The sequence below is a fragment of the Branchiostoma floridae genome, chromosome 12 (genome assembly GCF_000003815.2).
Source record: "Branchiostoma floridae strain S238N-H82 chromosome 12, Bfl_VNyyK, whole genome shotgun sequence".
Classification (NCBI taxonomy): Eukaryota; Metazoa; Chordata; class Leptocardii; order Amphioxiformes; family Branchiostomatidae; genus Branchiostoma; species Branchiostoma floridae.
The window spans coordinates 3,229,517-3,242,888 of NC_049990.1; the positions used below are offsets into that span (position 1 = coordinate 3,229,517).

General features: G+C 41.7%; 1 protein-coding gene across 1 annotated transcript in view; it reads right to left on the bottom strand.

Annotated features, from left to right (window-relative positions):
• LOC118428256 (alpha-N-acetylneuraminide alpha-2,8-sialyltransferase-like) overlaps positions 1 to 6,036 on the bottom strand; it is a 14,955-nt gene extending 8,919 nt beyond the window's left edge. The window contains exons 1-2 of the mRNA XM_035838267.1: positions 5,933 to 6,036; positions 627 to 705 (exon numbers count right to left, since the gene is read on the bottom strand). Of these exons, the coding sequence (XP_035694160.1) occupies positions 627 to 664 (38 nt within the window). The 5' untranslated portion in view covers positions 665 to 705; positions 5,933 to 6,036. The remainder of the gene's footprint in view (positions 1 to 626; positions 706 to 5,932) is intronic.
• Between the last annotated feature and the right edge of the window lie 7,336 nt (positions 6,037 to 13,372).

A 13,372-nucleotide genomic window follows, 5' to 3' on the forward strand; every position in this document is an offset into this window, starting at 1 on the left:
ATGAGCTCTATGTTATGTCTGTTTTGCTAACGTTATTCATGATTACTGAGTTAGTCTCATGCGGGTTGTAATGACGCACGAAATGTCAAGGGTTGCCACGCGCTGTTAGTAACGCTACCGTGATCAGGGACGAACCGCAGAAAAATCGAATCACCTCACGCAGGGGGCTGGCAAGGACAAAGTTTGAGATCATTGCTACGACGTTGAAGATCTAAGATAGTAGAAAAAGTCAAAAACCTCTTACTCAAAATCAATAAACTTTTATAGAACATACGACGGAAAATCAGCAATTTGGTAATCAGTAGAAATTTGAAATACAGCCCCTTTATAACTTTATAACTTGAAAGTCAAAATAGATTGTTTGGTACATGACTGTCTCCAGCTTGTGCTTATTGTTTGGAAGCCCATGTTGCTAATTTCCGTTGTAAATTCGTCATCTTTATAAGCTAACGAAAAAAATATAATTATTTCATATCATGAAGTCCAGTTTTTCAGGGAGGGGGTGAATTTTTTATCCGTCCAAAAAAGAAAATTTACCTTAGGAGGGCGGGATCCTTGAGACAGCCAATGTTTAACTAATCATCTAATGTCTATATGGTGTGAAGAATTTCTGAAAATGCACTCACCCAGCTGTTGTTCTTCTACACAGTGTGGTGATTTTCATACATGTACTTCAGTCCCCACATTTGCGTACGGAAAACCATCCTGAAATACATCAAACAAAATAGAAAAGATAAGATTATATATATAAAACAATGCGAATGGAAGGTGTCAAGAGCAGGGGAAGTGTTGGACTTCTTCTCTCAATCCTTCCAAATACAGCAGTTCTCATGACAAAAGCACACGTAAAATGGGTTTAGAGACATTCCAAATAGGAATGTTAACCCCCAAACAGCAGGATGGCAAATGGATGAAAAGAAAGACTTCGTTTTCGCCCTATCCCTAACTGAAGTGTTGCCGATGGTATCGTCCTAGAATTGGTTACGCTTGGTATTTGCAGCTTTAACGGCTGTTGAGCCGAAACAAAGAAGGTGTTTGACACAAGGCTGACCAGTTTAACCTGCCCCAGGGTTAGTACTGAGTCACTTTACTAGTCTACCCCCCTCACATGTAGCGAAAATCGATCGGACGACGAGTCTACGAGCTCTAAATTACAAGGAGGCATGACCCTGACGATAATGGGGGAACTCTGCCATTTCTTCGTCGGCATCAGGGTCATGCCTCCTCGTAATTTAGAGCTCGCAGAATCGTCGTCCGTTCGATTTTCGCTACATGTGAGGGGGTATACCTATCAGCCACAGTAAAGGACTATGCACTGTGCCACAAACATATGGTATCGACATAATTGCATAAAACAGCTTCTGCCACAGCAAATACACAGAGCAGGGTTATATGAATTATGCACAATAGTCACCGTATACAGCAAATTGGATTATTGCATTTTACGTCGAATGCTGTTGACTTACTGTCCCGAGAAAAATATCTTACCCGGGTATACTTAATGACGTTAAACAGCCACCCCCACCCACGGCAAAGTATTATCTCTTAGTCTAGTATTATGTATATAACACGTGTAATACATAATCATAGACAAGCAGTAATTACTTACCGGAGATATCAAACGTCCAGTGTTTTGTATACACCTAAAAGTCCAATGAATTGAACAAAAGATGCTACCGGGGAAAATGACGATAAAACTGTCACCCTTACCCACAAAAATGTTCCAAATTATCCCGAGAACTTAGAAACTGATTTACCTAAACGCAACTCCGTAACACATGCATGAGTAGCTCCATGTGAATGTTTCCGCAAATACAACAGTCAAAAGACACAGTGAACTGTCCGAAGATCTTAGACCAGTAGTTGTAGAGGAGTGTGCAAACCACAGTGAGTCAAATGTTGCACAATGTAGGGTGTCCTTCGGTTTGACTATTGTACAAAACAGCCAATGAAAAGGCCGGTGTGCACGTGGCATCAGGTGATGTGCGTTTAATGGGTCAGAAGAGCCTCAAGGGTCACCAAGGTTTATCTTCTAGCTTTCTCAGTAATTTATCTTTAAAATTGTTTTAAATTAATGTATGATGTTGTGTAACAATATGTGACGCACGAGATGGTGTATTGTAATACATTTGTTTTGTAAAGAAGGCACAATTCAGCCTTTGGCTGCCACGCCGTTCTGACAAATAAACCATTTGATTGATTGATTGATTGATTATTTCTGATTGACGTCTGTACTTCATACATTGCTCTGGATAGATACAGTATCAGGTTCTCTTCACACGTTTTTCTTTTTTAAACAGTTAAAACTGTAGTGCTAAACATCGTATTCTACTTTTATAGAAGACTACAGAATAGTATAGTCTTTACACCTGTTGCCCCTTCATGCCGAGAAACTGTGGCGCCTTATTGGCACCATTGATACATCGCGAGAGGGAATTTCAGCACGCTTTAAGATGTTCTATATATTCTTATACCAGGTAGATAAATAAGAAAAGGGATAGCTTTAGCCGTAGGGCCACGACAAAAACTAAACGCGTTACTGAACTTCCTTGAGAATAAGACTGACAGGTAGATGGATAGCTGTAAACCGTAGACATCTTATTACTGTCTGAGTAGCTCCGCCTTCTTTAGGGAAAGAAAAAGGCAAAACGAAGAATGAGGCTTTACAGAGAGCAATGGCAAGCTTGAAACGACAACCGATAGCCTCCTCAAGTATCTTAATGGCAAAATTGTGCTACTGACAGGTAGCTACACGCACATCGGCATTCTATCCCTATCCGATTCTCCCCGTTAAAGCGAAAAAGGCGACAAATAGAACGAAGAGGGGCTTTGCAGGGAGTAATGACGACAGACATTAGAGATTCCTTTCATCCGTTTTTCGGATAGATCGATCGATAAAAAAAAAACGGATGAAAGGAAAGGGTCACGATTTTTCCACCAACCTCTGCTTGGAGAGTAGACAGACACGTCAAGCGAGATTAAAAATCAGCAACTTAGATGTAAATATATGAATTAGTAAATTAGTCCTTAAGAAAAGCTGCAGCTTGAAAAAGAAGAGCTTCGAAGCACCTAAGATTTGTAAAAAAAGACTGTCGCACCACCACATAGTTTAAGTCAGGGCAGCTTTTGCAGGTTAGCAAATAGAGAAAGTCTACATGAGGAAGCTTCAGACAGAGCAGAGAGAGAAAGTGCCATGTACTTTACCGGCAAGTTCGAGAGTCGGTCAGTAACAGACACGTACATGAGCATGGCTTTTAGGAACGAGAAAAAAACGAGGAAAAAGACAAGGAAGAAGACGAGGAAGAAGAACTCTGTTTTGTGTATCATCTAGATCCTGCCGGAGGGTTAGTTAAAGTCCTTCCAGCGCCTGATGGTGCATAGGGCGGCGCCCATCTCCGTTTCAGTAGCCCTCTGGCCACACAACGCAATCACTACAGCAGGGGGCTAGTCCACTGGTAGTGGTGTGTGTCCAACTTCCATACTCTTTCCCGAATGCTGAGTGCTGAGCAGAGAAAGCATCATGTACCATTTTTGAAGTCTTTGGTATGACTTTGGTATGCCGGAGGGTACTGAAGAGATTTGTGGCACCTGCAGTTTCTCGGAAGGCCTGCAGTACGTTCACCTTTTTCTGTTGACCTAGTTTCTGATCTGAACTTTTCTGATTTACAGATTTCGGTCCTGTATCGGTTTATAGCTATGATTTAAAAGACGATGTTCAATTTGCTCTGTATCAAATTTGGTACCCAAGCTTGTTCTGCATGTTCTACCAAGGGTTTAAATCTGCATACGCACAAATTAGACTCGCTGATCGAGACATCGTTCCACATTAGTGATTGCTCTTTAAATTACACACTTTACAATCAAGTCAAAAGGGCCGCGAGCGACATCGAGAACAATAGTACGCGTAACAAAGGCACCTGTATCCCTTTGTGTTCTGCCGTCTACATTAGCTTCCTCTTGGGCATGCGGTTAATCCTGTACCAGTCACCACTGCGAATGGGCGTTTGCTGATTTTTCAGATATTTTTCATTTGACCCAATCAATAAGTATCTTGTTTTTGGTAACCTTTCTGGGGTAAATGCTAAATCAGTTCCTTCAAGGTAATTAAGACATTTTGATTGTGCAGTTTCTTATGACATGTGGTCTAAGGAAGCCTTTTGCTCTTCAAACTATAGAAAGATCTAGACTTGAGTTCTGACATATATAGCTGTGATTTTATACATAAAACCATATACTGTACATAAGTGAGTGAGCGATACATAAGACCATACACTAATTTCTCATTACAGATATAGGGGTGGTGCCACAGTCAAAACTGATTGCGACCTTAAATATGTGGTATTTTTTTTTAATTGACAAAACGGTGAAATCCGTAGTTAACACTTTTTTTACACGGCCATCAATTTAACAACCGAAGTGCCAATTACCGAGTGCCTGATACATGATTAAGCCCAGAACCCACCATTAACCAAACAATGGTGAGAAACACATTTATCATTCAGTCTCACCTCCTTTTATACCCCCTTTCCACTAGGACGGCGCTCTCGCCGCCCTCTTTCTACGACCTAAAATTTGACATATCGCTCAGCGAATTCTATAGAAAAGAAACGAATCTTTTTACACGTTGTGTGTTTTGTTGTCCATTCGGTCAAACTTTTACGTTTTGTATGATACACCAAGTGTGAAAGCGAAGGTTACACATATCCTATTTAGGTCGCAGCGAAAGCGCAGCGCGATCACCGTCTAGTGAAAAGGGGGTCTTAAAAAGGGACGACCATTCATGCAAAAGCTTCAACAAAATTCCACATAAATTTAGCTCTTTGTTTATTATCAAAACAGTCAAGCCTGAATTGATGACCGACTTTGCGGCTGATTAACCCTCAGATTAGTTTCCACCTAAGACAAGTATTAAGAAGCTGGTCTACTGTGACCATTTTCCCAAGTGCCTTGAGTGGTCATTATTGACAGGTTTGACTGTGTTAAGGTAGCCTGTGAGGACCAAATGTTTGTCGCCCCCTGGAAGTTGAACTAAAAATGCCACAAAGGACAATCACACTAGCCACCTTAGAAACGTGCCAGATTGTGGCCGCCTAGCTTTTGTAAAAAAAAGGTGGGGGTGATATATCTAAAGACAGTCCATTCTCTACAATTGGATAAAATTCGGAGATTTATTTTCGGACTTAATACTAGTAATTGCCACAAGGATAGGTAGCTCCCATGCAAAGGTGGACACTACTACACTAGTGCATGTTTGTCTGGACATAACAAGAAGTGGTAAGTGGTATTTTTGTGTCTATGAGTAAGGAGGTATTAGCCTCCTTGCTATGAGCGTCTGACGGTGAGGATTGCCTCCCATGTACAAGCAATGACTATTCTACATGTATTTGGTAAATCTGTGAAATAGCTCTTGTATGTTATAACGTTAGAACGCCACCTTCAAGTATTATGTGTTAAAAGTGTCTCCTAATCATATGTTACTAGCATGTATCGTTCCGCTACTGTCTGCAACTATAGATAAATCAGTACATGTGGAACTGTAGTAGTCTACTGACTTACAAAATTATATACCTTCGATTCTTTATCAAAGTTCTGCCGTTTGACGTGTATTTGTACATGATTAGTATCACTGCATGCACCCCTCCCCCTCGAGCTATGTCGGAAACTGTCTTTCGAATAGCAGTATATAGGTATGATTTTGAAACGGTGTACAATGCCTTCCTTTTTAAAACTATGACACGAAAATCATGTGAACAGAATGCTTAGAATTGGGCTTTAAATGTGCTTTAAAATAGTAGTGGGGTAGTCAACACATAGTTTGTAACTGTGGATATAGTACGTGCAAACACACTATTCACATGCCGTGTTTCTAACATGTGTCACCAAATACGTTTTCTCCATAACAAGACCCGGGATCAACAAACGTGTTGCTCACCTCTCAACTCCTTGTAGAAACCACCTCCTTAAAGCGCTCTGTCTTTAAGTCTTCATAAGGAAGTGTGGAGAAACTTCGCTGTCGGTCCTTCTTGAGTTCTGACTTGTGACGGAGTGTCCCGAGTTGTCTTGTCCTTAATTCCGGACCACCGCCATTGTTCCAACGACCGGTTGATCGGGGTTAAAGGTCACATGGCCGCCATTTTGATTGTCGGTGTTGGAGAACACGTTTGGAACTTTTGTTCTGAGATTATAGCGAAGAGACTCCAACCACTTATTATCTTACTTAATTTAGCCGCATTAATTACAATGCTGTGGTAACCTAGTGGGGTTTCCTGAATATGAGGGTTACTACAGGTCAGTTTTTGTGATGTATAATCGTTAAATCAAATTCTACAGCAGATTATAAATGTTAGTGAGCTATACAAAATCTAACCATGGTTGGTATCTGACGTCTAAGACCATAAAAGAACTAATATGGAATAGACAAAGGGCACGAGTTGTGGTTCATAATTTTTACTTGACTTATATGGTTTTGCAAGTATATATATTTTCATGTTCTTGACTGTTTTTTTTAAAATAAAATAGTTACATTGTTCATTTTCTTTCAACGTATAACGTTATCTATTATGTTTCCTGAGAAAATGTACAGTCAAACCTGCCCAAGACGACCACCCGGGGGACCGGAAAAAGCGGTCGATTTGGACAGGTGGTCGCTGAGAAGAGTATCGACTCAAAACATGCCCGATGCAAAGTATAAATGGTTTCCGTTGTGTTTGATGGCAAATAGCAAGCACACACGCAAAGAAGCGAGGTCTTTAACGATCAAATACAACACGCACACTGTAAACTTTAAATTTAACCCCAAGCTTTTATCGAGCTTTTATTCGATACAGTGTTTTAAAGCTCAATATTTGTACACTAACGTTTTAGACAGTAAGGGAACTTTGATGCTGTCAGTTACCATACAAGCCTTTATGCGTCGCTGTGTTCTTGATCGCCTTATCTGAAATAACTACGGTGCACCTTTCGAATTCGATGCCCGGTACGTCCCGATAGCGTACTTACCCACGGGTGTTCGTACTGTACAGTTGGACAAAAGCACTCACACAGATCTTTCTTAAAAAGGTATGAGCTACACAGATCTTTCTTTAAAACGCATGAGGCTATATACGTTTCAGCATTCGTTCATTTTATAATGATATAGATTTTTAAAAAAACTTCTGTAACAACTAAATTCGGATTTTCTTACAACGACATTTCCTCCCATTAGACTGCCCCATTGACCCACCCATTGACCGCCGCCATCTTTATCCTAAACATAACATCGTAATGGCAGTCAAAATCCGACGCAAACTGGCCGATTTCGGCACAGAATCGCGCTCGTTATCATAAAAAATCGATGAAAACCTCAATTTTGAAAATGATGCGGTCGTTATGGGTCCCAATTTGGGCCGGTCGTAGTCGCGTTGGCCAGGTGGTCGTTGAGAAAAGGTCGCTTAATGCTTACGTCAATAGGAAAAAAAATCGGGACCGAGAAAAAGCGGTCGAAATGGCCAGGTTGTTTAGTTGTTGTTTATTAAGAAACCTTTTAGCCTTTACAGGCTAATCTTCCAAGGTTCAATCAACATGAATCAACATGACAATCAACATGAATACATACATTTTAAAAAATACAACAATCACAAAGTATTTACAATAGAGCCGAGAGGTCAAAGGTCTAGATGACAATGTTGGAGATGGCTTGTTTAAAACTGTACAATGTACACAATGCCTTAATGTCAGATGGCAATGAGTTCCAGAGCATAATTGCTCGGTATAAGAAGGTACGTTTTCCACTGTTTGTTTTAGGTTTGGGTAGTCTGAAGTTGTTAGATACAGAAAATCTAGTATTATACATGTGGGATTGATTAACTGGTATGAAGGAATTGTACACATTTTGTGGTTCGTGGCTATTGAGGATTTTGAAGAACATAATCAGAGTACTTAAAGAAAATCTCTTACTCACTGTAGGCCAACCAAGCTCAAGATGCATCCGCCTAACAGATGTGTCTGATTTACATCTTAATAACAGTCTACACGCTCTATTTTGTACTATCTGCAGTTTTCTCATATTCGAATCTGACATGTTGGCTAGCACTGGTGAACAATATTGCACTACTGATAGCACCAGGGCTTGAAATACCAGTTTACACACATCATCAGGGAAAAACAAGCATATCTTCTGACATAGGCTAAGTTTCCTGAGAGTTTTGTTACAAGATATTTGGTATGAAGATTCCAAGTTAGTGACGGGTCCATATGCAAGCCCAATAGGACTGCTTCGATTACTTGTTCAACTTTCTCAGAGCCGATTACAAGGTTCAAAGATTTATCGGGTAACATAGCAAGCTTGCGAGCAGTGCCAAATAGCATACATTTTGTTTTCAGTACATTCATAACTAATTGATTGGTACTAACCCAGTTAGACAATTCTATAAGATCAGGTTGCAATGCTGCCACAATAGCACTGACTGACTTGGCTGCCTTGTACAGTGAAGTATCATCAGCATACATTTCTGTCGAACATTGTGACACAGTCAACGGAAGGTCATTTGTATAAAGGGTAAATAACAATGGACCTAAGCAACTGCCCTGTGGTACTCCACATTCAAGACTCAGAGGTTCAGAGAATTGACCATTGATGTAGACAACCTGAGTTCTGCCCTGTAGATAGCTTTCAAACCAAGCCAAAACACCTGGTTGAAAACAATAAGATTTAAGTTTAGCAAGGAGAATACAGTGGTCAACAAGATCAAACGCAGCACTAAAATCAATATATACAACTCCAACAAACTCCCCTCTATCCATGGCTGACAGCCAGGTGGTCGCTGAGAAGAGGTGGTCGCTCGGGCAGGTTTGACTGTAGTTTGTAGCTCACCCATCAAGAATATATGAATATTTGTAACGGTTATACATTGCATGAAACAGTAAAACAAACGAAACGCCAATAGAAAACTTGTAAAATTTTCCAGTTGTATGGGGGTGCAAATACAACGAGCGATGACGAATTATAAGGAACATAAGTCCACAAGATGAACAACAGCAAATGCTGTAATTGAACGCCCTCAAGCAGATACGACTAGAACTCCAGCCAATGATGCTGCCTGGCATGGAACCATCTGCGGGAAACAGAACATCGTTTTCTTTTGCACAACCAGTCATGACTCTCACCTGCTTGCGTTTTAGAGGATCTTTTTTTACGATAAACAGAATTTGTGAGGTGTTACCTTTGTGAGTTTTTTTTAAATTTTGTGAGAATGTGTTAATTTTACGTATGTCTGTCTTTCAGTAAGTGGCGCTTTAACATATCAAGTATGAACGCCCTGAAAATCACTGATAAGCTTGTGTGTCTTAGAGTCATGACGATGTATTAATCACAAACTCATGAGGTTCAAACATGGGTTTCGGCAGAACATATTATCTATATGTTCTGCAAGTTTATTTGATCTTATTATCTAGTTATCAAGTTTACTGTATTGACTATGATGTAACTCATACCGCGTATTGCCGCAAGCATGTATGTTATCTACTGATTTCAATATTATTCATTTTACTCATGTGAAGTTGGCATGATATTTTGGGTGCGTTTCATCTAAAATAAATGAGAAGAATATCAATTGCTTTAATTTGTAAACTAATTGAGTGTTAAAAAATATGGATCCTCAATCTCCAATTCTAATTGCATTAATGACCTCTTCATTGATTGGTGGTGAATAATTCTCCATATCCCCATTTTTTCACAGCCAACCAAAACAACCAAGTACCTGGTGTTGCTGAAACATAATCTCCCTGTACGAATGATGGTGTTTAAGATGGCTAGCTTCCCAAATTAAGTCACAAAATGTAAACATTGATTCCAGGCTAGTCTCGTCACAATATTACAATAACCAAAGAGTCAATAGTTATTCTACGAGGTAGCCATTTTTCTAAAGACTGATGTACTTGAGCAAGATCAAGGCACTTTGCAAATTGGCATTTATGGTTCCCTGCAATGATTGAGTCCGGTGTGGATGTATTACGTCGAACCCAAAACTGTGCTCTCTGCGCACAATAGTACATCCTCCGTGCCTGCCGTTCGCGGTTGGGCATCACGGTCCTGTTTTTTTGCATTTGTGAATGGGCTGCCAGCAGTGAACACTGCTGATTCAACAAGTTGATCCTGACAAACCTACTCATTCATCATTTTCTATGAAACAAGTTTGTCCGTACTGTCTCCATCCTTGATTTTCACTGTTGTCCCTTGACCTCTACAGATCTCCAGTCGTGATGCCGCAGGCCTGCAGGAAGGTGCGGTGGGATTCCTCCCAGTACTTGGACTCCACCAGCTCCCGCTTCAACCGGGCAGCTTTCACGAACTCCGAGTCGCTGTACTTGAGGATGTCGACGACCCTGTCCGTCCACCTCTTTACGTCTCCGGCTCGGTCGGAGTCGTTCACGCTGGTTTCCACAATGATGTTCCTGTGCTCTGCACTGAGTTTTCCATTAGTAACCAGGTCGAGGATCATCTCTGCCAGGCCGGTCTTGTCGGAGATGAGGACGGGGATGCCCGCCGCGATGGCCTCCAGGCCGATCAGCCCGAACGGATCGGAGCGAGACGGCATCAGGACCAGGTGAGCTCTCATCATGTCGTCCCTGATGTCCTCCTGTGTTCCGTACGGCAGGAGGGTGGGGTTTAGATCGGGGCTGTTCAGGTTGTCCTCCAGGATCTTCAGGCTCGTCTCCCAATCAACCTCGCTGATGCCGCGGACACGCAGTCTGGCGTTCTTGATCACCTTCACCACTTCCCCCATGGTCTGCACTGCGAGGTCATGACCTTTCAGGTTCTCCGCCTTGCTCACCCTGCCGATGGACAGGACGACCTGTTCCCCTCCCCCAGGTCTCACATTGGTGGCCAGGAAAATCTCCGATGGTTTTGGGAGGAAGACGTAGTGACTCTCCGGCTTCTTTCCTGCTTTGTACAAGGTGTCACAGTGGTCGTAAATCCGCTGACCCACTGAGAAAGCTGCCTTTGCGTTGTTGACGTTATCAAGCATATCCTTCTCTTTCTTCCGACCCCCCTTGTAGTACTCCGTATCCTCTGGTATGACGTGCGTGAACGTCATGAGGTCTGCCTGTGGATAGCGTTGTTCCCAGATGTTTCGTGCCGCCGTATCCGTTATGTAAGCATGGCCGATGATGCAGGTGACGTCCTGTGGAAGGCTTGGGTAGTGGACCCTGCTGTACCAGGCAAGCCAGTCTAGTGTTGGTATCGAATCCTCGTTTTGTTTAACTGGTGGTATCAGCTTGACGCCGTCTCTGTCTGCTGCCTCCTGGTCTTGTTTCGACACCCACAAGGCTGTGGCGTACACGACTGCATTGGCATTGGTAATGATTTGGCCCACCTGGCTGTTGATGGTAGAAACTCCTCCCTTGGAAGTCCCATACTCGTCACTAACCAACAAGACTGTCTGAACTTCAGGACCTGTAGTAATGGTAAACAAACGGATCATTTTGATACGTTAGATATGCTAGAAAAGTTGATATGCTAGTTTTTCAGAAACGCCGAAAAGTCTCAATCAGAAGATAAAAGATAAGTCTGCACATTTGCCGATGTACAAAGATGAGGGTATTTCTTCTCCTTTACATTATCACTCCTGTATGTACATGTACCTTGATTCCTCATGTGAACATCAGCGTTGCCACCATGCGGATCTGTCTGTTCTGTTGCTTGGGTTCCGAAACCACCGCCGTCCCCTCCACTTCCACGGGTCTGTGCTCCTGCACCGGCGAAATGAAACCAATGAAGGTGTATAGCCAGCGTAATACGGAAATAAAGGACTTGATCCTCATCCACTGATCATTCAACACAGCAATTATTAATATGAACAATACTTTCAAACTGTACCATTACTCGTAAATGGTCGAGTATGCTACATTGGTCCCTGTGCTTAGCTATAGCCTTTTCATAGCGAGTTTGCGCATAACAATGAACAGTTATTTGCAATTGCTGGTATGTTTCTATGAACATTTAGCTACCATACTCAAGAGGAAAATTCAAAGGTTCTTAGCCATGACCACAAATATACGGAAACACACATGTACAGACACGGCAAAAAAAAAGAAATCTCAATTTTCATGTCGGTAACAAATGCCTTTGATTAACATTTGGCGATGAAAATTTTTTGATGAGGCTACAAGTTTGTCTTCATGATATTACTGTTATATTAAATTTGTCTCACCTTTTAAAGTTGGTCCACCAACAGCTCCCTCTGTTTCCTGTAGATTCAAGCATACCTTTTATCACCAGCTTGTGATTTTATATGAGGTATATCATCTGTGGCAGATGCAAGTTGTTAACGTCTACTACAATCAAAACAGTACATGCAATAAAGATAGGTTACCTTCTTACATTGTCATAGATATTCTGCTAAAATGGTCGAGGATTTAAATGCCGTGATTTCGTTTGCACTGCGCCCTTAAAGTCTGAATCTGAATTTGTTCTGCTTGATAGAGACGGTCATTGGTATTTCTTACCGGTTCACCTACAAGCACAAAATACCCTTACCAATTTCGGGGGCTGATATGGTACATGGATTGGAAGATGACACAGGCGTTTGGATATCAGGACATCCGATTCCGATGGATGCCCAAGTTTTTCGTGTCTTTTGCGCAAGGATGTTATACTTCTCTTGATGGTCTTATCTTCAAGTTCCTCCTTTCGGAATTTGACGCGTGGCAAGGCATAGAATACCGCACATCCTTCACCATCTAAATCCCTTCGTCCCTCTTTGTCCTCCAAACCCCTGATCTGCATATGAAGAGTATTGTTTCTCTGACTGTGAAAGGTGATGTGCTGCGCCACATCGCCTTCAGGGTTGAATCGTGCGACATTTCCCTGTACATTTACTTCCAGCTGTTGGCCTTCAAATAGATCCACCGATTTAGAAAGCGCAGGACCATTGTAGCCCTTTCGAATTAGCGACGCATGTTTTTCTTCTGCCCGTTCAGCTAGTGTGCATTCTATGATGACCTGTTTTCTGTTGTCCTCCCGCTGCAGTAGTATGAACTGCACGGCACGGTGCTGAAGCCATCGGCAAAGATTTAAAATGAAGGGTCCGAACTTCTCTGCATCACCGTAGGTGTCCACAACATCGATTACAATCCATCTGGAATTAAGACATACAGAACAACGTTATAAAGAACAGTGACAAAGACACACGTGCAAAGGATTTAAACGAGGAACAATTCGTCCCGGTGCTTAAAGCCCTCGTCAAATTACTTAGATAATCAAGGGATTTATTTATTGACAAAAGCTCCCTGGGTGAATATATAACACTGTCATAGGCATGGAAGCTGGAATGTTGTTAATGTGAAATAGACATCGAAATTTGATGCCTTATCTTTCCTTACTGGCACAGTA